This window comes from Chenopodium album, chromosome 12, assembly GCF_948465745.1.
Source record: "Chenopodium album chromosome 12, dcCheAlbu1.1, whole genome shotgun sequence".
Taxonomy (NCBI): domain Eukaryota; kingdom Viridiplantae; phylum Streptophyta; class Magnoliopsida; order Caryophyllales; family Amaranthaceae; genus Chenopodium; species Chenopodium album.
This window is the reverse complement of record NC_137845.1, coordinates 13,414,172-13,439,423: the sequence shown is the minus strand read 5'-3', so window position 1 is coordinate 13,439,423 and position 25,252 is coordinate 13,414,172. Positions and strand designations below refer to the sequence as shown.

The following is a 25,252-nucleotide window of genomic DNA, read 5'->3' as shown; positions in this document are numbered from 1 at the left end:
CATTTTGATTTTTGAAACATGTTATGTTTTGGTATGTCTTGAGGAAAAGCACACTGTACAAGAACAAAAATGCCCTTGTATTGCAAGGAGAGCCTTTTTTTTTTTTTGGTTAAAGAGAAAGATCAGTACCTCAACTCTCACAATTTTTTTGGTCCGAAATTTGCAAGTCAGATACTTTGAGAGTGAGGGGGAAGAGTAAGGGATCCCCACCCTCAAAGAGTCAAAGTGTCCCTAATGGGGATTGAACCCCCAACCTCAAGAAAAGCCTCTTTTTTATACCACGCTCTACAACAAATGAATTGCATAAAAAAAAAAAAAATTATACATAGTAAAATTATACATAGGATAATTTTTCACTATTCACCTTTCTTTTGTTACTCCCTCGGTTTTTAACTACTTGCTTCATTTCTTCATGCGCGGAGTTTTAGGAGAAATTGGAAAAAAAATAATAAAATATAGAGATAGTGGGGCAGGTGGAAGAATAAAAATTATTAACAGCAAAACTAGTGTAGAGAATTTGAGGAAAGAGAATATGAAATTAAAAAAGTATAATTTGTGTTAGGTCCACTAGGTGAGAAATAAATTAAGGGCCTGTTCATATTTACTTAATTTCAGTTCAGTTCAGCTTCAATCAGTTCAGTTCAGTTCCAATCAGTTCAGTTCAGTTCAGCTCTTAATTTCCCTCTCACATAAAATATTCATTTCAGCTCAATTCAGGGCATGTTCATATTTACTTAATTTCAGTTCAGTTCAGCTCCTATCAGTTCAGTTCAGTTCCAATCAGTTCAGTTCAGTTCAGCTCTTAATTTCCCTCTCACATAAAATATTCATTTCAGCTTAATTCAGTTCAGTTCAGTTCCAATCAGTTCAGTTCAGTTCCAATCAGTTCAGTTCAGCTCCAATCAGTTCAGTTCAGTAAATATGAACAGGCCCTCAGTTCAGTTCAGTTCCAATCAGTTCAGTTCAGTTCCAATCAGTTCAGTTCAGTTCAGCTCCAATCAGTTCAGTTCAGCTCAGTAAATATGAACAGGCCCTAAATATTGTAAAAACTTTTCAAACAAGGAAATGGAACAAAGATTTTAAAAACACAGAGAGTACTTCCTTGAAAAAAAAACATGGAGTATAGGTATAAATTTGAGGCAAATTTTCAGGTCTCATACGGCATGAAATCATTGTTCATTCAAAAGCACCACTTTTTCATGAGCTCAATTAAAAGAATAGGCCTTGAATTCTGGTGAATATAACTAAAATAATCGGGATCATGCGCTGTATGTGTGACCTATATGGAATTATATTGAACTTTGACAACACAAACAGCATATTAGGACACTAGATGCTCAACAATGTAGTATGAAAGACCTCCAAACAAAATTCCGATGATCATGACGACACTAGATGCTCAACAATGTAGTATGAAAGACCTCCAAACAAAATTCCGATGATCATGACGACACTAGATGCTCAACAATGTAGTATGAAAGACCTCCAAACAAAATTCCGATTGAAAAAAGTCGGCATTGAAGCCACAATAGTTGAAACACAGTTCCTTCTTTAGCACAGACTATTAAAGATACTTTCAAAGTTCAACCAGGATATTAAGTATGACCCTAACAAAATTCGAACTATTCAATCTAAACACCAAAATCACTAGAAATGTAAATAGGGCTACAAAGAGCAGAAGCACACTTAAACAATAGCATTAGCAGCACTTGCAATTCTTGGCCATAGATCAGCACATTCCTTTCCGATGGGTCCTGTGATAGCAGATCCTTTCATTTCTCCCTTTGGATTCACAATGACACCAGCATTATCTGCAAACCAGCCAAAGTGCAAAGATTAATACCAAGGTCCAACCAAACGAGCACAACAGAGTACAAGAGCCACAATATAAGAACATAAGATCCTACATGTAGAATAGTAAACAGAATTTAAAGATAGATTATGTACCGAGTGGAGTGTGGAGACTGAAGATAATATACAAGATCCTAGTTGTACATGTACATTATATGACAACACCATACGTAAAATAGATATAGCAGGAGACAGGTAGCACAATGCCACAGTCAACATCATGCTGTTTAATCCTGGGCAAAATTGCTTTATGCTTCCAACAAAATAAAGAGACCAACCAATATACAGTCACTCTATTCAAGAATCAAAGAAGCAACTAAAGGAGATACATATTATTTGAAACAAAAGCAGTGGGAACAACACTAAAATTGCTTGATTATGGATGCTGCTACAACTTAATTATTTTCCTAGGCTAATTGAAACCAAATCGTAAGGAAAAAACTCACTCTTTGATTGTTTAGATTTTTCTTTCCCAAAAAAGACAGTTACAGCTTAATAGCTTATTGCTCACTTCTAATATACACTAATGCACCTACTTAACTTTTAGTTTGTGATTAAGCTAACACATTGCTGGTTTAAATTCGACAGTGATCTACCATCAAAAATTCGATTTGGATGGATGAATTATGTGGAGAATATAGCTTAAAAGGCTATATAAATGAAATGAAAATTTAAAAAATGGGAACGAATAAAGTGTAACTAATATTCATAACAAGCAAAAAAAATGGCTTCACTATGCTGCAGGACATCCAAATGATTACAAAAACAAACCTATATAGATGTACTAAACTACTAACCAATTATACATAAACTTGCGAAAGGAGACAAACATAAAAAATCAAACAGAGATCAATAATAATGTATACAATAAATCAATACCAATTGACTGAAATGCTTCAATTATCCCACCACAACATTTCCTAGCTTAAACATAATGATTAATCTCAACTGCACACAGCATTGCAACAGAAAGCACCACTTTGTAACCAGTCCATAACAACGAACATTCGGAACTAAGACTTTTACCACATAAGCATCAACAAACTACAATATGAATACTGAAGTAAACAATGAAGAAAACCCAATAACATCAACACAACATAGTAACCTCAACTCTCATTTAACATTCAATTAAGTAAACTACATTCAATCAAATGAATTTACATTCTTACCTAACATTACAATCCATAACAAACAATTACACATACAATGCTCAACAACAAATACTAATCAAACCAACAAAATCAACAATAACCAAACTCAAACTATCAAAAAACACAAATCAGGACAAATTAGAGAAACCCTATTCTTCAAAACTCAAAATAATTAAAAGAAAAATACCCATTTCACCATTCGAAACCCCAGAAAAAACACCCAATTCAAGAATCAAAACAAAACCCAGAAAAAGTAGAAGAACAAACCTTCAAAGTACATGAAAACACCATCCTTTCGGCGCCAAGGCTTACGCTGCCTAACAATAACAGCAGGCATAACCTTCTTACGAAGATCAGGCTTACCCTTCTTAACAGTAGCCATAACCATATCACCAACACAAGCTGAAGGCAAACGATTAAGCCTACCCTTGATACCCTTCACTGAAATGATGTAAAGGTTCTTTGCTCCGGTGTTGTCGGCGCAGTTCACCACCGCCGCCACTGGTAAACCCAGTGACATTCTGAACTTGTTCCCCGCCGATCCTCCGCGTCCTGCAAATCAAATCAAATCAAATCAAGATCAAACATTTTTAGGGTTTATGAGATTGTTGCAATAAACTAAGAAATTGGGGGTGATTAAAATTTGAAGAAGAAGAAGATGGTTGATGGGGTTTACCTCGCTTCGACATTGTTGCTGCTGGGTTTCTCCCACTCTCTCTCTCTTGTTTTTGTATGGAGTGATTAGGAGGAGGAGAAAGAGGCGTTTTTATGTTAGGGTTTTGTTGAGGGGTTTTTTTTGGTGGGCTGGATTTTAGTACTTGCTAATTTGCTAGTGAATCATTTTGCTGAGCATTTGTCAATTGGGTCAATGGGTGGGTGGGTTGAGTGTAAGTCGGATCTTGTTGGTTCGGGTCATATTGTGGATTTGGATTGTGTTGAAGACTTGAAGTAGTGTATTCATGTGCATTGAACTTTTTTTTTTTTTTTTGAAAGAATGTGCATTGAACTTGAGGAATGAGGAGTAAAGGGATTGTTAGTCCCTCCATCTTCCCCATGTGTGAGGAATGAGGAGTAAAGGGATTGTTAGTCCCTCCATCTTCCCCATGTGTGATAGCCCTGATAGGGGTTCGATTCCTCATCTTCCCTATTCTCTCATTTATCTTTCATTTGCGAGCATCTTTGTCTATAATGTACACTTCCTCCGTCCCTATATGTTAAACATATAACAATTGAACATCAATAAACTATTCATTAAGATGAATAAAATAATATCAAATTGGAATAACATATAGGGACTAAGGGAGTACTAATATACTTTTTTCAAGAACAATCATGAGTCTTACTCTCTCTAACTTTCACATATCCACTAATTATAATATAGTTTTTTAATCATAAAATAGAAACAATACAAAATCAAACTAAATTCTACACAATTATTTAAAAATAACACCATATCAACAATGTTACTCGATTAAGAAAGAGAAAGAGGGAGAACGTTGGTTAGGAGGCTGCTTGACTGAAGTGGGGGCTGCGAAATATGGTCTGATACTTGCTCGAAGGTTGGGTTTCTAGAGGGTTATGTTGGAGAGTGATGCTTTGACTTTGGTACAGGCAATCCAAAGAAAACAAAAGGGAGCAGCTCCTATTTTCTTTATTTATGAGGACATTCTAAAGTCTAGTATATTTTTTTTAATTATTTTACTTGTAAGCATGTTAAATGTATGGGTAACACTATATCTCACTTGGTTGCTAGATGGGACACAAACTTCTCTCTAGAGCGTGTATGTATGAGTTTTTTTCTCCAAAACCTACAAACTTTGACGAAACTTAATTTGTCTAAATATAATCCCATACATTTCCTTTAAAACAAAAAAATACTTTCCATTATCAATGCATTTTTATAATTCCATCTAAAATACGCTAATCATCCAATGATTCCAATCTACCAAGAGTCCAGGAGACTTCATAGAAGTTAGAACAAAAGATAACAAACCCAATTGAACACCAAACTAAGACACCAAAAAAAATCTCAAAACCATGTCCACTTCTTTCCTCCAATCTCCACCATTTTTCACCACCAAAATCACCACCACTAAAACCACCAATCCCCAACATCTCCGCCGCAACTTCCGCCCAATAAACTCCGTCAACCGCCCCACAACACCACCAACTTCCACCACCCCAAACAATGTCCAAACTCTCCTCACCAACCTCACAAAACTCCTATGGTCAAATACCCTTCCACCCCAACTCCTCATCTCCACCGTCCGATCAATCTGGACCACCACGTGGCTTCTTATGATGTCCCAGCTCGCCCCTTCTGACCCCACTGGTAGTTACTCAAGACCCACCTCTCAATTTCGCGCCAAAATCAACAACCTTTCCCGCCATAACCTAACTACCCTCCATCTCTATGTGGGTCTTCCTTGTCCTTGGGCTCATAGAACCCTCATTGTTAGGGCTCTAAAGGGTCTTGAGGAGGTGGTTCCGGTGTCGGTAGCGTCGCCGGGTGTGGATGGGTTGTGGGTTTTTGATGGGGTGATGGGAACTGATGATAATGCTAATGGGTGTAAGACTTTGAAGGAGGTTTATAAGCTTAGGAAAGATGGGTATGATGGGAGGTCTACTGTGCCTATGTTGTGGGATGTGGAGAAGAAGGAGGTTGTGTGTAATGAGAGTTATGATATTGTTCAATTGCTTAATTCTGGGTTTAATGAATTGGCCAAGAATCCAGGTTTGGACCTCGAACCTCCCTCGTTGAAGGGGAGGATTGAGGAGTGGAATCGCGTTATTTATCCTTATGTGAACAATGGGGTCTATAGGTAATCATCTATCTATGGCTTGAAATTATATATGCTATAGGAGTTGTTTTGTTAATTGTTTGATATTTTTCTTAATGTTCAATGATGGGGTCTATAGGTGATTGTCTATACTTGTATTTATAATCATTGGTAGTTAATTTGGTTTGCTTCTTGTGTTATTAATAGACTATTGTTAAATTGAGTAATTATTTGATTTGATGATCAATGGATTTAGACCATTTAGTTGGCATTGTTTTGTGATAGTATGCACTGTGAATGGATAGAATGCATAATGATATTGGCGCGATGTATTTTATGGTAGGTGTGGGTTTGCTCAAACTCAAGAGGCTTATGATGCAGCTGTGAGTGACTTGTTTGGCACACTAGACACGCTAGAAGATCATTTGGAGCATTCCCGATACCTTTGTGGAGATTCATTGACAATTGCTGATGTCTGCTTGTTCACTACCTTAATCAGATTTGATCTTGTTTATAATGTTATGTTCAAGTGCACAAAGAAAAAGATAGTTGAGTATACCAATCTTCATGCATATATGCGAGACATTTATCAGGTAGCATTACTCTTCTCTTTTTCATTATTCATTGATTCTTGACTTCTTGTGATGCTTATTTTTCTGGTATAGTATAGATCAACCTTTTTTCCTGATACATTTTTATGCATTGATTGAGCCCATGCAGTGAGATATACAAGCAATGTGTGTTCTTTTTCACTTCGTTGTATTTGAATTTGAATGGCAGCATAATTCCTTAAGTTCTTACTTCCTAATTTCACAAAAGAAGAATAAGTGTCAAGACTGTCAACTTTTGGCAATTGATGGGTTTGTGAGTTCGTGTAGATCAGAGTGCTTAATGTTTGAACCACTAAAGCGAAAAGGTTCTACATGATCAGACTTCAAATACGCAACTTATCAAATAGAGATTTTTGCTGCTTTAAGTCAGATGAATGGTTAATGATTTTGGCTGCGTACATCATAGTAAACAAGGAAAATACTAGATTTGATTGAGAAAGTAATTAGGTAACCAAGCCTAGCAAGTCCAGGCATTTTGGTTTGACCACCTCCAATGCAGCTTGAAATGGACAATCTATCAGGGTGATGATTTAAGACTCTTATTCATTTTGTGGAAACATGTATGTGGGAAAACTTGGAGCCTGGACTCCTCTAGATCCCTGACTAATTTTTCTGTTCACATGTACTTCAAAATCTATATTCATCTCCTCAAATGTGTTTTCCTGCCATGTTCACAACAGCCAGAATCTAATATTTTGCTCCTCTTCCTGCTCTATTAGGTTCTTAACTTCTTAGAGTAGAAATTTACCCATACATCCAATTAATTCTCTAGCGAGAATGTACTTTTGAAGGGAAAACAGCTAGGATGGCCATTGCACATCTAAGATTGAATAGTGATGCAAGAGCTCTTACCCTGAAGGTTTACTTAAGACCACTGTTACACTTGTTGCTTAATACCCCCTTCTTCCCAAATAGATTGCCCATCTACCAAAAATTGATGTCCCTAAACCCCATACCCCATACCCCCTATCTGGTAAGTTTTCCTACTAGCACCCTACTTGCTCTCTCTATCTATCTCCTCGTCTATAATTGTCCCCACCCAGCTAAATTTTTTCTTGGTTCTTAATAATTGGGTTTGGGGCAATTTTTTTAGGGAATGAGAGAACTCTAGTTTCACCTGTGAATCATGGCCATGCTGAGTCATGCCATGCATTTTTCTTACACCCCATGCCAGTATGTCACAATATTCATTATGCTAAACTAACATTTGAATATTCTGTTAAATGTTTAAGGCAGTGCTAATGTTTTAGTGTCGGTTAGCTTAATGGGATCTCTCTAATAATATGCAGTAAGGTGATACTTCATTAGCTTGCCAATGAGTGTTGAATGAAGTTATTTTCTTGTCTCTATTATTAGTTGGGAATTTCCGAGTTGACCTTCATGAGACTTCTTACGTGTCTTGGAATGAGTACCTGCTTGGAAGAAAGAATTCATAGGTTTCAAGCATTTGAGTGGCTTGGTAACTCCCTAGAACTAAGTACTTTTCACTGTATTTCCCATGCTCTCCGCCTCTCTAATCTTCAGTATCTATAGAACAAAGCCAACAAACTAACCCCTTGCTTCCTCTCCAAGCTAATCCTAACAGATTTATTATGCACTACCAATAGTACCCCTCCATTTACGTCGGTTCGTTGCATCAACAAGGATAAAATTAGATTAGTGCACCTAGAAGACACAATAGATAATACTTTCTTAAGAATCACCTGTATGCTATTCTTTACATGTTTCTTTCAAACCATTTACGTAAGGCAATTTTGCTCGATTTTTTTAATCAGTAAAATTCTTATGGTCGTGCCTTAGCTGTACCCTAAGGCATGCAACAAAAATAAGGGTGTAATTGTGTAAACTCCTACTCCGTGCATGTAACTAGACATTTTTCATTCTTTAATATATAGCACCATATTGGATGTCGGTGATTTTTTGTTAGTACATCACATCAAGCCTATTAAAAGCTATAATGATTATACTGAAGAAGCAAATGATCACATAGGTTAGTTTTTATTTTTATTTTTTATTTTTTTGAAATATATGGATGCTATGTAACAACTGGATTGTGAAAATACTGATATGTACTTTCTGAGTTCTATAACTACTATATTGGCTGATTCTTGAACATATGGTCTAGTATTCTATGTTCAGAAGTGCACATATTGATAATCATATCAGCTTAATCATTACTTGCATGATCAGTTTGGAATCATATTTGCTGTTGTTCTTGCTTACCTTTCATTCAATTTTCTTGTTTTTCTATGTCTAGGGAGGGGGAGGGCCAGAGGGGTATTCTGTGCATATACTAATGCTTATATGATACATTGCGTGCAGATTCCAAAAGTCGCAGAAACTTGCAATTTAAAAGCTATGATGGATGGCTACTACAATTTCCTGTTTCCACTTAATCCAGGAAATATTCGGCCTATCACGCCATCTGGTTGTGAGCATGAATCTCTCTCAAGACCGCACAATAGGGAATTACTATCATCGGCTGATGAAAGCTTGCAGACTATTATATCTTGATTATTCAGACTCAGAGTGTAAAATGTGAGTATATCATATGACTAAACATAGACAATGGATCTTGTTAATTCTTTTCTATTGATTGTAGTATTATATGTAATAAGTGGGAGTTTTTTTCCTTTTCTAGGGGAGTAGAGGTGGGGATGGAATGGTTGAAAGAGCGAAATTGTCAGTTGTGTATAGTTGTATTTTTTGTACTCTGCCCTCCTTGAGCTAATGTAGACTTTAAGAGGAATTATACTAATGAGCAAATTCTTAGTTAATTTTGGGATCAAGCAGATGTGTTATTTATTTATTGTATTTTCTTATTTTTTTAGCCAGTTTTTGAATTCAGGTTGGAAATTTCTTATTTGTCTGGAGACATTTTGGCAAATTTGAAGTCTTGAACTACTCCTTAGTACCAAGGCTTTTTTTAATTGTATGATTATTGAGGATAAAGCTGCTGCAAACACCTATCCACATATTCAGGTATTTCCTTGAAGATGCCATGAGTTTTATTTTCATGTTGCATTTATACAATTTGAGTGCTTGCTTATGCTGGTTATTGGTAAGGACTTGAATTATAAGTGTCTAATAATGGTTAGTAGAGGATATAGCCAACACATGAATTTAAGGATGCCTAACAACCCTCTCACAACAAAGAAAAGGACTTTTTTCACACTATATATGTATAATGATTCAAGGGTTAGAACTTAGAAGGCTGTATGTTGGTGGATTTGCAATTACTAATGCCTTGAGGGTGAAGCATTGTGGGGTTCAATGGAACATAATTTGATTGAAATTCAGAGAATAATTGATGCTGGATTAATGGAATTGTTTCACAGGAGGAAATAGTATTTCATATAAACAAGAAAAGATAATGGAGTGATAGAAAATCTTACTGGGAGAAATCTGAACAATATTCTCATTATATGTTTTACCTTGCTTGCTTATTTATGTTGGTACTCTTTGCAGAGCTACGCAGTGTTTTTTAGTAATCAATTTAACCCTCTAAAAGCATTATAAACCTTCACATTTACCTCCTATCACTGCCAGTATCTTTCATGGTAATTTTAGAGGTGTGACTCATTTTCTTTATCTTTTCATCGACACCTTTTGTGCAATTTGGTTTTGTACCATCCTACTTCCAATAAGTACAAAATCCTCTTCTTTTAGAGTATTTTCTTTCTGGTGACCATGTCTGTTTCATCTATGTGATAAATTTTGCCTTGATTTTTCTGTGCTGCAATTTCATGACTTACTATTGCAGTTATAAGGCTGTCAAATCTTCTTTAATTTATTTGCTAGCTTCTTCCATCTTTAGATCTTTGACCGTGATCAAATTTGTGTTCAAAAGTTACTTTTAACCTGCAATTTGTTCATTTGGGGTGGATTTGATATTCTTGTAGAACATAATATGTTGTTTTGTTGATATATTGCCATCATACAACAGGCATAAGCGATACAACTTACAGCTTATCCTAATGATTAAAAACCAACCTCTATCAGCTTGGACACCTTTATACAACTATACCTAAGATACTACTGTAATATCTATTCTTCACTGTGCTCTGGACACCTTTATACCTAAGATATTAATAGTAGGATTTACAACGCCATATAGCTTCATCTCTGACATTCGAGAATGTGTACACTGTAGCAGCCACAGTTGCTATTGCATTGATTATCTATTCCTACTAAAGATATTATTATTTCTAGGGTTGCAGTTTGTGCTTTGTCATTGATTATCTATTGTTCACAAACAGGTTAAGAATCCTGCTGCACTGATCGATCTGAGCATGAAGCTAGCACATTAAAAACTGAAGAAGATCAACTTTTCTACTTCTAGCAAAGAGGGATCAAGTAAAAAAAAGGGGAAATGGCTGCCAGCCTGCCATGATATCTGAATTTTGCAAGGATGTGTTCAACGAGCCTCCAGACGAGTTTGGTACTGTACAGAATCAACTCATGAGCATCAAACTTGATGGATCAGTTTGATAGATATATTTTTTCAAGTATCCTATATTTAAGTGGTGGCGACGACAGTCTCTACGAGAGTACAAGAGAGTGAATGATTTTACGTTAAGAAAGAGAGGCTCGAAGGACATATATGAAAAGAAGTGTCCCCTTTGATTAACCATGGTTATGTACTTATACTGGAATGTATATACTGGGCATTAGATTATGAGAAACTCTAATGATTGAAGCGTTTGCCATCGATTAATATGAGGAAGCTGCCATTAATCAGCCTGATATACAATTTAAGGGGGCAAAAATTGGCATAATATGGGATAATCAGGGTAAAACCCCTAACATCGGTAGCAATTTTACCCCTAATACCGCAAACATAATTGTTTACCTGGCTTATGAACTTTAATATACAAGTATGTAATCAAGAAAAGTAACAGTCTTAATTGTGTCAGTGAAAATGTTAGTTTGCTCTTGATTTCTAAGCAAGTTTTGCTTACACATCACATATGCACATATCATATATGTCCCCATGGTATTAGTTTAGCCATGGAATATGATGACAAATTAGGGTTTTTTTTTTTTTTTTTTTAACTTTTTCTTATTTATTTATTTATTTTTTAGTTTAAGGTTAGTTCTATTATTGCACTAGAATGCTAGAATGAAGAGTTGAAAATTGGCTAGACATGCATAAAAATTTGGCTAAGCTAGTTTCTTCCATATTTTGTCCTACTACGGAAGCTCGTCCTTGTTATAGCAACTTCCAAATAATTCACCCGCGGTAAATAATGAAATAGTAACTTTAAAGTTTCCTGCGGTAAATAAACAAGGATATTTTTCTGTATCAAAATTCTCATATTGCAACCAGGAAAATTTCCTCTCCATCTGTTCTGTTTGACCTATATACATATGCTCCAGCACAAAAAATTGGTTAACAGTCTATTGTATTTAGCTCAATGTGGTGCTAAAAAATATATTGCTTGGCTGTATTCAGATATGATTTAGTTGTGCGGTGCTTTAGTCATGGTTTTATTTTCTTCCAGAAATCATGTAGTAATTAAACTCCTTTCAACAACAGTATAACTTTTTAAGAAGTTGCAACATATTTGTAGCACTGCTTTATTTGCAGGTTTGTTAACATACGACTGTCTTTTTATCTCTCTATCTACAGAATCTCCCTCCTCTCCTTAATCCCTGTTCATCCCCTCGCGTTGTAATTAATCAAGAACGGAGAGTACTTTGTACATGACTTTATATTATATGGAGCACAAAATAAATGCATCAAAAACCCATCGACTGTAAGTAGAATCTGAACGGGCATAATTAACACTGAAAAAACAACAATCCCAACATCCTAATGACCAATTTTCATGGACTAATATACAGTTTCTACCAGAAGCTATTAGCTTAGGCCAAAATAAAAGATAGCTGCACATTTTTTCAAGACTTTCATGTCTAACCACACCTAACAGATTATTCTGCAACTACTTAGCAATGCATTTACTAGTCAATCCAAAATGCTATGGGCATGCATGCCCATTGATCACTGTACATAAAGACAACGCTGCTTTGCATTACATATTCACTTGCCCTAAATATTACAGTCTAACCACTAGGTCGGTCAGTTGCAAAACAGCAAAATTAGAGTCAATTGATCATATATCAGCAACAGATGATGTCAAAAGCTAACGAGCTCAATCCTCAGTTTTTCAACAAGCTTTTATTGTAAAGTTAAGGTAGACCTAGATCCTGCACAACAAGAAAAACAAGAACCTAAATGAAAAAAGAGCATAACAAGAGCATTAATTATGAATTTCAAGATCAACATCATTAGAATCACAACAAATGCAATAAAAGTAAGTTATTTTATATGACAACTTCACGGATGATCAAGGGCACATCTAAGGCCTCGTTTGATTGCATATGAGATTTAAATGCCTATAGGAAGTTACAATACATGGGAAATTTTATTGCCTAGGAAATACGAAATTTGTGTTTGGTTGACGTATAGGAAATCATATTTCCCATGAATTAGTTTCCTATGTGCCTGATCGAATTGATCGGGCCATGTAGGAACAAAGTTCATTTTGTTTGGTTAACTTATGTAATACCCATGTATTATTATAACTTGAACTACTTTACCAAAATTTTGAGGACAATAATGTAATTTCACCCAAAATACATGTGGGAAATTTGAGTGACCAAGGTAGGGTGTGGGAAATTAATTCCCACGTTTTGTAGGAATTCCAAATTCCTAAGGAATTTCCACTTTCTACATTTTTGCTAACCAAACAACTACTCATAAACACATTTCCCATGAATTTGTATTTCCCCCATTATTGAAGTGCAACCAAACAAGGCCTAAGTATCTGACCACATCAACTAAAGCAGTCACTAAACACAAACAGAAAGGCAATATGAAAGACTCAAAATTTGCCTGCTGTTCTCATGAATAAGTCCTGTGATGCAAATGTGCATAGCAAGGAATTGTTGTACTGATGACCACAATAAGATTAACCCAGGATATTCCATCTTCAACAAGTTCATTATACAAGACTCGTATTTAAAACCAAAGTCATGGTTCATGACCACTGTTTGAGAAGCTTTCAGGTCCAACAAATTGTTAGTTTTGGTCCTTTAAGAGGTGGAAAACAGGTTATTTGGTTCAACTTCAGGAACAGATAGTATACGGGTAATAAGGACATTTTTGGATCGGGTACGTGCCATTCAGGTGAGAATATTTTAGGTTAGGGAAAGGGAAGTGCCAGGTTAATTTCAGGTCTTTTAAAAATTGGACTGTGGGACACGAAGCAATGTTCACTATATATGATTTCAGTCAGGTCAATTTTGGACCAGGTCAGTTTCAGGTCATCCAATTAGAGGCACGGTTTAGTTTCGAGTCATCCAGCTTTGGGTACCAGATCAGTTTTGGCAGGTACAATTTTAAGTACCTTCCAAATAATTATAAAAAAAATACCATTCGTATATCTTTTCTTTAACAAAATTGTTAACATAAAGATCTAGGATCAAATATTCTCTAGACGATTATATAATAAAGATTTTTCATAAGTTGTAGCAGTCCATCCATTCAAGAACAGCTGACTGATTCCAACAAAAAAAAAAAAAAAAAAAAATGTACAAGTGGTTCAAAAGACTAATATAAAGTCCAGTTCAATAGATTGCTTCTTATAATAAGGCACTAAACAAATTACATATTCAAGTACTGTACTTATTAAAGAAGGTTCTCAAAGACAAAGTACTTGGTACTTGAGAGAAATCAAATTGCATCATGAAAAAGATATGCACTTACTGCTGGATCGTTTCATGTTGCGACAAAAATTGCTGCCACAAAGACACCGGAATGCTTTGATATGATGTTCACCATCATCAAAATCAACACCATAATCCTGTGGACACATTACCAATGGGTGCTTATTAGACAAAGCCAAAAAGGTATCAATGATTATTACAAAACTTATTGATACTAAGAGAACAAAGGGAAACTAAGACCTAAAAATACTAAAATTTTCAACTTGATTGCGGATCCTTGAATCTTGGATAGCTGAAGCATACAGAAAAGAATGCATACATACAAAGCCTCCACAGCTTTCTGCATCACCAGAACTCGTGACAATCAGGCCTAATGAGAACATGACTGTCATGCTCATAACACTAGACAACACACCGATACAGAGCAATGCATTTCACACATTATTCATTAAATTGGGATACGCTTAATATTTTATAAATAGCACAAGTATGCAGCAACAATTAGAGGATGGGACATTTCACACCTTCAGGTCTACAGACTACTATCTACAATCTGAACAGAGAGATGAATTACATAGGAGATGATGACGCATACTACAGGCATTCAAGCGCCACGTAATTCACTAGAAATAGAGACAGCATATAGCTTGTCGAACAGGTGACACTCTTTGAAATGATGAGTATAACTAAACGTACTGAGAATATCAGAAATATATAAGAATTAGAAAGCAATCAACAAAAAGCATAACATGGTGACCAGCTAAGATTTATCTAGTCTAAAGTACCAATACCATGAACCACAAGTATACAATCACCTGATGATTAAACTTTGGTTCTCCTTAAAGAGATTCCTATGTTTAAGAGGGAAAGTCATCAATGTTTCCACATTCTCACTAACCCACCCATTGGTTAAGGGTATAAGAAGGGAATAAGGCCTGTTTTCTCCTTTACCAACATCTAACAGTATAAGTATAAATAAGCTTTACTGGCATTCTGTATCTGGCATTAATATGAATATATATCACAGATTCACAGTAATTCATCCAATAAAAAGGTCAATCCAAATTTAAACCTTAAAATGGCTAATTGACACGTCAAAAAGAAACGGTTATTTTCATGCACCTGAAGATGTTAGTAATGATTTTTACAATCACAAAGAGCATGATTATACAAGTGAGCTTAACCTAGTCTCCAAGACCATCATTTCTATAAATCAATACAGATACAAAATATCAAATATTTAGCTGATGTTGAAGACTAAACTTTCATTAATTTTTACATCATATCAATAGTCGTTGAAAATCTAAAGGTGGAAAATTTTCTCAGGTCAAAAGGTATATATGAAGACATCTTATAAAAAAAAAAGATAATAAAAAAAAAAAAGCATAAAAATTTTCAGTCTTCTACGTAATAGTTTGCAGATTAATGTGGTTCATTGTTTTATAAAGGTAAGCAACTTATATTAATTCCTTTGTTCCATCAATATTGCAACAAGGGGAGGAGCAAAAGATGTTAGTGCTTAGTGGTAAAAAAAAGGAAAAGAGAGACAAAATTACAAACTTGTTCATTTGATTGCAAGCATTAACTAAAGCAACAAGTATTGAAAAATAAGGGTATAGGGTATTTGCGTGGGTATGTTGCAATATGTGTGAAACTTCATAATGAGGTAAACATTGCAATATAAAAGGAACAGAGGATGTCTCATTCAAAAAAGTTGAATAAATCATGTAAACACAGAAATAATAATACTTGAAACCACAGTATTCATCATGAAAACTGCCTTAACTTGCAAAAGTAACATAATGCATAAGAACATGGACTGTTGAGTTAGCGAGCACCAAGCAAAAACCACGGTCCCACTAAGCTATTAAATCTTTGGAATGCATAAATTTTCCTTTTCAGAGTCAAAACACTACCTCTATCAGTATTAGTGTTTAACAGCATACACCAAATAAGCTTGTAAGTTTAAGCTAAAATACCTAATGGGACAAGCAAAAAAAATTTCTTTTGGGACAACAAGTATACAACATTACAACTAATCCAAATGTTTGTGAATCATGTCATGTTCTCTAAGTCTAGGCAGGTTTATTGAAACCATTTTATATAATGACCCCTACTATCTTACTAGTTATTATAGTCCACTGAGAAGTTTTCATAAGATAGATTGATCTTCCTAAAAAAGATTACTGTCCAAATGAAGCCCAAACTATAATGTACATACCCATGTCAATTCTTCGAAAGCATTAACTGCTCTTGTTGTAAACAATGCAACCTGCACAAGAAAAAGAATGTTCCTTAAGTTGTTAGATAAACAAGCAGTTTCAGAAACTTTAGTACTCTTTGCTCCCTGTCCCAAAACAATCGTCTTGTTGCATAGATTGTACTTTACACTTTCCATACTTTCATGTTATTGGATCAAGTCATATACTCTATGTCCAGACAAGAATATCGAAATCATTTTAAGTATCTCCCTTTCCCATTTGCACTCCGTACTCTACTTTCTCTTACTACCTTTTCTCTTTCTATCTCATTGATCCTTTTCTCACAGTTCCAACACTATATATTAATGCCATTACTCTCCCTCTTTACTCTAAATTACTATTCACATATAACCATTTTTCTTAATCTCCATGCCAAAAGCTAAGAGAACAATTATTTTGGGACAGACAGAATATTTATTAATCTTAGTTTCCATAACAGCAAATACAAGGACCAGAATCTAAATGAATCTTCAAGTTTCATACATGATAGTAGTGGTGATTAGGAGTCTCCACTTCAACAGGGATTTCAATCAAGTTTGCATCCGAACACCTATAACAACATGGACATAACTCAGTCATTATTCCAGAAACATGAAAACTAAAGGAAAGACATGGAAATCAGAATGTGAAAGGCTAAGAAGTGCAGAAAAGAGGACAAGGTTATAATTAAATGAAAAAGGGTAGAAAAAGAGAGAGAAGAAAGTTACATTGAAGAAAACAGAGGCTCGTGTATGAGCTCCCATACTATTGCTTCTTTCTTTTTTTTTTTATTACACTGTTCAGAGTGATTACTAAGTCACTAATTAATGCGCTCACAAAATACACGTCGTATTCCCATCTACTCCATATGACTAATATGAGTACTAACAGAACTATCTACAACCAACTACATGATCAATCTTCAAATGCTAGATTACACAAACAAATATAGTAAAACTAGAGCAAATCAAATTCCTTTATGCCCCCGCTAGCAGCTCAGACTCGTAAAGTTGGCTTGATTTACATTATAATTGGTATTGATCAACCACCTTTCTCACAAAATGCCATCCACTTTAAATTAGTCATTTTTTCATTGCTAAACAAAAAGAAACTTTAAATAACTGCCTAGCCAATCATGCAAAAGAATAGATCATAATGCTCAATCAATGAGTTCCATTACCACATCTTCTTGTCCTATGTTAATGTTAACAAAATCAGAAATGGAAAAGAAAAGTGATACAGGATATAGAGATACGTGCAAGGTGGGGGGCACATTAATTCAACAAATCAAGAGAGCTTTCAAAAAATTACCTATGGTTAATAAACCTTGCCACATTTCCATACACCGAGGCATCCAAACAGAGAATTTCTGATTCTTTTAAAGCTCTTGTACCCCATTCTGTATCAAGTAGCACTGCATATGAATGCTTGTCATTGCTTCTTCTCATATTCCTCTTATGGAGCTCTGTACTAGTTAAAATTTCTCCAATGAATTCACAAACAAAAGTCCCTTTTGGCAGATCTTCCAGTGTCCTCAAACCCCAACCTTTCCCTTCTGCAGTCCAGAACACCTAGACACAAGCTCTCAAAATTGATGAAGCAATTTAGAAAATATAACACCAAAACATCTTGCGAAATGAGAAACAACACTTTTAAATAATCCTTATCCCATAAAGTTGGCAAGACTTTCCGTTGATAGCTTTCCCAAAAAAAATGGATAAAAGTTAAATAGGTGAAATAAATTCTGCATATGTAAGAAGCTAAATGTTATGCAAAGCAATAATTACATTTTTTTCCTGGTGTTTTCAAAGTGTCACTAACTTTACAGGACTAGTGAAAAATAAATGATCACAGAGGCATAAATTAGTTAAGCACACTGCATGCAGGCCAGATGACAAGACAATATCACTGTAAACTACCTATTATACTGCAAAACTCATATTTAAAGAGATTGAGCACGATATCAAGTAAATAGTTCAACTTCACCTGCAAGTTATGGCTTATGCCATGTTGTATAACTTTATTTCCACAGTGCTTGTTGCAGCCACACTTAGCCCAGCATTCTTTAATGAACGTCCGTCTCAAGTGACCTTTGCATGGATCAAGCATATCCTCATTCTTCAATCGTTCAAGGGGACACTCTTTACAATAAACAAGGTAGTCTTTTTGAGGGTTCTTAACCATTGAAATACACTTGTCCAAAAACTCTTCCCTCACAAGACCGTCTGAATTGTAAGAGGACTCCCCGCCATTACGTCGAGCACAATTGCATGATGAGGACAATGCCAAGCAGTCACCAACGCACGAATGGCAACAATCTTGATCACCAATTTGAGCAAGAGAGAAAATCAGATCAGCATTGTGTGAGATGACATTTTGGGGAATATAGTGAAACAATGGTAAAGAGTCACAATTTGACTTTTCTACTGAAACTTTAACTGCTTCTACGCCTCTTGAGATGTCACTTGTGACATCAAGAATTTCAAGAGAGGAGGGGATGAGCTGCTGCTGCTGAACAACCACCAAGCTATTAGAATCCTTTTCAGCACAATGATCATCAGTAGCTTCACAATTGGTAGCTGATGTTGGATTTGAAGCTTCAGGTTCTGCCATGTCAGTTGTGGCAGCCACATTATCAGACGATTCTGCATTTATGGCAGCCACAGTTCCATTGCTGTCAATGACCCCAGCATCCTGTTGACTAGACCCTTCTTGATTCACAGCATTAGCTTTTGTGCCCAGCTTCCCAGCACATTCACAAAACTCCTCCATAACTTTTATAACAGAAAATTCAGGATCCATGATTTTGTACTTTGTAAGACAATTATCATTAACTTTTTTCAAGACAACTTGTAAATCCGGAAAATAGAAATCATTCCCTTCTGGACAAGGGTTGCAGCTCAGAGATAACCTCACCTCTCCAAGAGATGAGGCTGCAATGTCTATGTTAGCTGAAGTTTTCTTAGAATCTTCAGCTTCCTGAATATGGTTCTCAGCATTTGGTGAAGCCAATGTTCCCAAACTTTTATCAATAACGCCCACAGATTTAGAGGCCCTGGATTCTTGACCATCTTGGCTGCAGACTGATTTACCAGAATAAGAAGGAACTTCTGGACGCATAGATTCTGCCTGGCTCCCAGCTGGATTAGTAGACTTTGAAGGAACCTCCTTGTGCATGCTGTCTTTACAATAAAAGCATAAATGAATCATAATAAATCAGAATTCAAATAGAATACCAAAAAAACAAAAACAAAAAAAAAATCTTTAATACAGGAAAAAAACAAAAAACTTGCTATCAGCACTATTGCATGGAAATCAAAATAAAGACCTAACTTAAGGTGCATTTTTATGTGTTACTGAACCAGATATGGCCATTCACGTGCATGCGATTCTCAAAAGTCACAGCATATGTATCAGTAACTGAAGTATACAGAGCACTTCAAGTAGTGGTTATTTTCTTTACTTCTTCCGTTGTTTTTTAGTTGCTACACTTTTATTTTCACGGTCTCCTAGACAACTTTTTAAGAGGAGAGAGATAGAAAAATAAGAGGGACCCATGTGAGTAGGAGAGAGATAGAGAGAAAGAAATGTCAAAAATGGAAAGTGTTGCAACTAATTTACACTTTCCAAAATAGGAAAGAGTAGCAACTAAAAAGAAACGGAGGAAATATTTTATTTTTATTTTATATTTTTGGAAGGGGGAAGAGGTTTCCATTAGCAGGTTCAGTTTGTTTCGGGCTAACCAATAGCCTTGATGATCGTTAAAAAAATAATTATGTAATTAACTGCCTGGCCATGAGCATCAAGTAATCTGTCATACAACCAATAATTTAATTTGATGATCTGATCATAAAGGAAAAATTGAGAAACCAAATAAACAAAAAGTATATGTCTTTTATTGTTAAGAGTGTTAGTAGAAGTCCATTATGATTATATAAGTTCGGCATTAAGCACAAAAGCAAAAAACCACTAAATTCCTTTAAAACTTGTCTCCAAATAATTAGTAAGCACTATAATATCAGACATTAATAAATAATCAAGGACTGACCACAACATCTGCCTTCCCTATTATCTTGTAATACTTGTATAGTTGTATTAACACTTTATATAGATAGATCATATCCAAGAACATTTATTAAGATATAGCTCCATATACTAAAGCTTGTATAACCCAAATTCTATATCATTTTCAAAGTACCTCCTTCATTTGGTCATACCCTCTCTTCCAGATTAACTCCACCCATTATGTTGCCTAGCCCAGGCACCTGGCACTAGTTACATGAATTTTGCAATAGGTCTCGAATCTCCAGAGAGAATTACACTATGACCTAAAAAAAAAAAAACTTTATATTCCACTCTCCATTGTCAAGGACAAATCTTGACGATTATACTATATCATCATATGTGAGGAAAGAGGGGGGGCACATTTAACTATTTTTCAAGAGATGACTTAAATAATACTAAGTAGTATATTCACATTGTAAAATCTTTCAACAAGATTATGGATCGAGTAATAGACAAGCTACAACTCTCCAAGGAAGTATCTTTAGGAGACAAGTCCCAAATTCAAATAGTCTAATCTCATAACCTTCACTACTACTCTCTTCTTAATTTATATACAAGGAGGTACACAACTAGCTGTTACTACTACTATTGTCCATAGTAATACTCTACCAATGCTGCTTTCCATGGTTCTACTACTTGCTGCTGTACTGCTGCCCTTCAGAGTTTAATTGTTTTTGTCTTCATCTGAAAAGCCTTGATATCTTGTTTTCATCTTTTCTCTTGTAAAACTTGGTGACTGGCGGCTTTAAGCCTTGAAGCTGGTCCATTAAAGATCGCTATAAGATGTAATAGACTAATATTAGGAAGGGCAAATTGGGAAGTCTAGTACTTTTAGGTTAGTAGTCCTTACTCCTTAGCCTTAGTACAAATAAGGGATAGTATCTGCAGTAGGCATCATATGAATTGAGAGGGAAAATGTTGTAAGTAGTAACCTCAAGTTACTAGGAGAGTGATAACCTAAAGTTATCAAGACAGTAATAGCCTTAAGCTATTAATCTATCACTTTTGTACCCAAATTTCTGCCATTATTAATCAAGTATCAGCTTTTATCTCTTAATTAGTCTTTAAAGCAGAAAATATTAAGTCAGAAGTTCAATCTATTACATAAAATACTTCATCTAAAGTACCAAGAACTGAAGAGAAGATCTTTTTTAAACAAGAGCCATATTGGTGATGAAGGCAATATACAACTTAAGAAGATAACATTTTGTGTTCAACCTAAAAAGAAGAGACTGTAAATTCTAAATAACAACATAACTTGTGTGAGTCCCACTACTGTTGTACACATTAGGAGTTAAGGACGACTGCACAAGTAATTCCTGTATAGCTTCAAGGCATCAGAATAATAAGAGGCTACAGCTCACCCAATATTCACACTGGCAACTATGACATTCATATTGAAGTCTCTGTGCAAAGACCAGGACACAGAACAGGTGGGTGGGGAGGATGGTACAGCATAGCAACATTATGATATATGACGTCTTAGTTTTAAAAGGCGCAAATGGTCCTTGCAGCCTAGGCGCGAGGCGAAGGCGCGCGCCTTTTGTATGCAAGGCGCATGTATTTGTATATTTATATCAAATTATTTTTTACTTTGATTGTACTTAATACAAACTAAAAAGATTTATAATAAATTAAATAATGATATATATGAAGCTAAGGTAGTCTGAATTTGAAAAAATGTCCATCATTCTTCAATTTATAACTTAAATCTTAGTTATTTTCCTAGAGGCGCAAAGGCGAGCCTTACCAAAGGCGCTTTAAGGCGCGCACCTCGCGCGCCTTCCGTAGGTGACTGAGCCTCGCCTAGCTAAAGCCCATTTCCCAGAGCCTGGAAGCGAAGCGCGCTTTTTAAAACCAAGTATGACATAGCAACATTATACATCCACCAAAAAAATGAACTTTTTATTAGAACATGCATAAATTCTTAAAGGTAGCAAGAGTAATTTAAACACTATAAATTTCTAAATTCCCACTGCAAAATTAACCTAAGCCTTGAATGGTAGCAAACTTTCAGTGTACTGATAGGCTGAGATACATGAAAAGGAAGTAGCTATAGAGTATATATATTTGCAAAATACATGTAAGCATTTACAAAAAAAGTAAGCAAAATAAAGCAAAAAAATGCTATATACCTGGAGGCAATACAGCAAGCGGTGCAGGTGTTATCATGTCCTCAGTAAATGGCTCATCTTTGGGCTTTAACAAAATTGTACTAGGCTGTTTTTGCCTGGGATTAACAACTGGTTCAGCCCTTGGCTCTTTGATCTGGAGTGCTTGAGATGCCCGTTCAGGTGCAGTTCTTTTATCTCTCTGACTAACTTGAGGCGAAACAGGTTGTTTCCCCTTGTTTCGCGTAAACACAACAGGTTGAGGAGATCCTGTCAAAGGTTGGGTCCGCTGACCGGGAGAAATTTCTGACTCACCAGGCTCCAGTTTAGGCGTCTTCAATGCACAAGAAGCAGACGGGGGGCTATGTTGGCCATTAGAAGGTGCAGCTTGGCCTTGGTGTTTTAAGCGCAGCCTTTTCAATGGCCTCTCGGGCTCATCCTGCACCTCATCCTGCACTGGAGCTGCTTCCTCAAAAGCCTCCCCTTGCTAATCAAATATAGCAAAAGAATACACTTTCAAGAAATTTTCATACAAATAAGCCCCAAAAATAATACGTAAATGACAGCATAAGTAGCCTATTACATACATCAACATTTCCTGGTATCTTCTTTTTTTCTTTCTCTGCAGCCTGATACACCAACAAGATAAAAACACAGTAAGCCATGCAAATTACTTAAATAAAGCTAGAGCGGTTAAAGGAAATAACAAGATAGACACCTCTGAATCCTCATATTCAAAGATAGTATCTGCAAGGACTCTATAATTTTCTTCTTCAATCAGATCCCAATTCTTATCAAACAATTTTAGCAGCTTCTTCAGGGCAGGTTTTGTTTTTTCTTCAGGAATTCCAATATCTTTCATCGCTCTAAAAGCTGCCTTAACTTTTCCTGGCGCCATCTTCGATCACAGGCTCCTCAAACTACTGAATGGTAATTACATAAGTCAAAAACCAAAGTAATCCTAACCAAATACGAACAAAATCGCAAAATTACATACTTTGCAACTTCTTAGCTTACAAGAAAAAAAAAATGGAAGTATTCATGCTGCATCAACAAAAATCACCATAACAGCTGGATTGTTAATTGATGCAACATTTGAACAAGATTATATTCAATTTTAACTAAATTCTAAAGCTAGATGAAACATGTCATTAATCAACCAATTTCATCTGCCCTAACATTTATAATAGCTTTCAAATTCCCAGGAAAAAGCACTCAAGAAGCAAGCAACAATCATGCAACCAACGCACTTCAAAATTTCAAACTTACAAGACAGTCATTCACTCCTTCGATCCCAAAATAAATATATACTCCCTCCATCTACCCAATAAACTTCCTGTATTCCTTTCTTGAATGTCCATTGTCGAACAAACCATATATCCAAAAAAATTGGGTCAGATTTAGACCTTTACTATTTCTTGAAACATATTAACAAAATCTATAATTCAAAATTCACAATTATGAGTAAATTCTCAAATATATGCATAACAAATTTCAATTCCGTTTAATGGTATACATTATCATACCCTTCATATATTATAAGTCAAACTGACAAGTAATTTGGGGCAGAAAGAACAATTAGGGTATAATTTAACCCGAAATGATGAACAAAAAAAAAATCGCTAGAGCAAAATGTACTACATCTGTAAACATAAACCCACATCCCAGAAATTGCTGAAATTTAAAGGGTATACTTCTAAACTCAAGAAACTGGAAAATATGAGATTAAAAATATGAAAAAAGATACCTTTTTTTTTCCCTCGTAAATTTTCAATTTGGGAATTTCAGAGCTCAGAGAAAACCTGCAAAAAATTATCAAAATAAACAGAAAAGTCAAACAATTACCGAAAATTAGAACAGAAAATGACGAAACTTTCTCAAAAATTAAAGTTTTTTTTTAGAGCATGCAAGCAATTGAAACCATAAAACCCCAGAAATTAAACTCAAATGTCGGAGAATTGGCGCAACAAAAATGGAAGAAAATGGGTAAAACTTACGAGCATTTGGGGAGCAGTTGAAAAGATTTTGGATGAAGACTGGAAGTAGTACAGTGAGAGTGTCAGTAGAGAGAGAAAGGGTTTTTGGGTTTTGGGAAGAGGGAAGAGGGAGAGAGTGAAGAAAGAGAGGGAAATTGAAAGAGTCAATGGGAAGTTGGGTCAATTGCCAATGTTTTTTTCTCTTTCTTTTCAAATTTGATTATTTTTGCAACTAGGTGAATTGAATTGGAAAAAATACTTACAAGTTTATCATCTTGATATTTGTTTATCAAATGGCAAAATATCAAGATGATAAACTTGTTGATTTTTTCACCATTCGAGTACTCAATTTTTTTTTTCACTGTTTGGGTACTCTTACCCTATTTCTGGCCAAAAAAATTAATTCACCCAAAAGAATTGATTACCCTTGGTTAAAAATTGAGTACCTTGGGTTAACTTGTGGGACCTAAAAAAAAAGCATGGCTTTCTTTCTTATTCCTCCCCTCTTCATATTCTTTTCCTTTTCTGGAAAATTGTCACGAGGTTTGGTGAGGAAAAGGGCTTGGATTGTAGCAAAATTTGGGGAAAAAAGCAAGAATTTCACCCATTTTTTGAGGTATGTATGATTCTTCAGTAATCTACTTGTTTTTTACTAATTTATTTCAATTATTTAGGGTGTTTGAATAGTGTAGTTTTGCAAGTTAGGGTTTATAGTTTATGGGTTGAGAACGAT

General features: G+C 35.4%; 3 protein-coding genes and 1 non-coding gene across 6 annotated transcripts; 1 reads left to right on the top strand and 3 right to left on the bottom strand.

Moving 5' to 3' along the window:
• Positions 1-1,470: 1,470 nt before the first annotated feature.
• Positions 1,471-3,814, bottom strand: LOC145570374 (large ribosomal subunit protein uL14). The gene is made up of 3 exons (XM_081629431.1): positions 3,682-3,814; positions 3,273-3,557; positions 1,471-1,811 (listed from the first exon to the last, which is right to left on the bottom strand). Exons 1-3 carry the CDS (start codon positions 3,692-3,694, stop codon positions 1,687-1,689), a joined length of 423 nt encoding a protein of 140 aa, XP_081485557.1. The 5' UTR covers positions 3,695-3,814; the 3' UTR covers positions 1,471-1,686.
• LOC145573595 (small nucleolar RNA snoR137) lies at positions 2,029-2,168 on the bottom strand. The gene has a single exon (XR_014097578.1). It is a non-coding gene; the product is annotated as a small nucleolar RNA snoR137 (small nucleolar RNA).
• Positions 3,815-5,006: 1,192 nt separating the features above from the next.
• Positions 5,007-11,080, top strand: LOC145572053 (uncharacterized). Of its 2 annotated transcripts, XR_014096678.1 has the most exons (4): positions 5,007-5,827; positions 6,129-6,378; positions 8,719-9,378; positions 10,656-11,080. XR_014096678.1 is itself a non-coding variant. In XM_081631071.1 (3 exons), exons 1-3 carry the CDS (start codon positions 5,043-5,045, stop codon positions 8,908-8,910), a joined length of 1,227 nt encoding a protein of 408 aa, XP_081487197.1. In that variant the 5' UTR covers positions 5,007-5,042; the 3' UTR covers positions 8,911-9,547. The 2 variants fall into 2 exon arrangements, 1 of the variants encoding a protein (XP_081487197.1); XM_081631071.1 differs by lacking the exon at positions 10,656-11,080 and having other exon boundaries at positions 8,719-9,547.
• A 1,080-nt stretch (positions 11,081-12,160) lies between these two features.
• LOC145572052 (putative inactive histone-lysine N-methyltransferase SUVR2) lies at positions 12,161-24,651 on the bottom strand. Of its 2 annotated transcripts, none has more exons than XM_081631069.1 (11): positions 24,541-24,651; positions 24,291-24,345; positions 23,262-23,466; positions 23,131-23,172; positions 22,568-23,030; positions 18,354-19,549; positions 17,679-17,938; positions 16,872-16,938; positions 16,349-16,399; positions 14,168-14,264; positions 12,161-12,606 (listed from the first exon to the last, which is right to left on the bottom strand). In XM_081631069.1, exons 3-11 carry the CDS (start codon positions 23,439-23,441, stop codon positions 12,578-12,580), a joined length of 2,385 nt encoding a protein of 794 aa, XP_081487195.1. In that variant the 5' UTR covers positions 23,442-23,466; positions 24,291-24,345; positions 24,541-24,651; the 3' UTR covers positions 12,161-12,577. The 2 variants fall into 2 exon arrangements, with proteins under 2 accessions (XP_081487195.1, XP_081487196.1); XM_081631070.1 differs by having other exon boundaries at positions 23,262-23,463.
• Positions 24,652-25,252: the final 601 nt, after the last annotated feature.

Bases quoted from the DNA above. Each gene is read 5' to 3' on its own strand.
- LOC145570374 (XM_081629431.1), bottom strand. The intron at 1,812-3,272 runs GTTTGTTCTTCT...GCTGGTTTGCAG, and splicing joins TGTTTTCATGTACTTTGAAG to ATAATGCTGGTGTCATTGTG.
- LOC145572052 (XM_081631069.1), bottom strand. From the start codon at position 23,441: ATGGCGCCAGGAAAAGTTAAGGCAGCTTTTAGAGCGATGAAAGATATT. The intron at 19,550-22,567 runs GTATATAGCATT...TTTATTGTAAAG, and splicing joins GCTTGCTGTATTGCCTCCAG to ACAGCATGCACAAGGAGGTT. The intron at 16,939-17,678 runs GTAATTTTTTGA...ATGTTGTTATAG, and splicing joins GCAAGGTTTATTAACCATAG to GTGTTCGGATGCAAACTTGA.
- LOC145572053 (XM_081631071.1), top strand. From the start codon at position 5,043: ATGTCCACTTCTTTCCTCCAATCTCCACCATTTTTCACCACCAAAATC. The intron at 5,828-6,128 runs GTAATCATCTAT...ATTTTATGGTAG, and splicing joins GTGAACAATGGGGTCTATAG to GTGTGGGTTTGCTCAAACTC. The intron at 6,379-8,718 runs GTAGCATTACTC...CATTGCGTGCAG, and splicing joins ATATGCGAGACATTTATCAG to ATTCCAAAAGTCGCAGAAAC.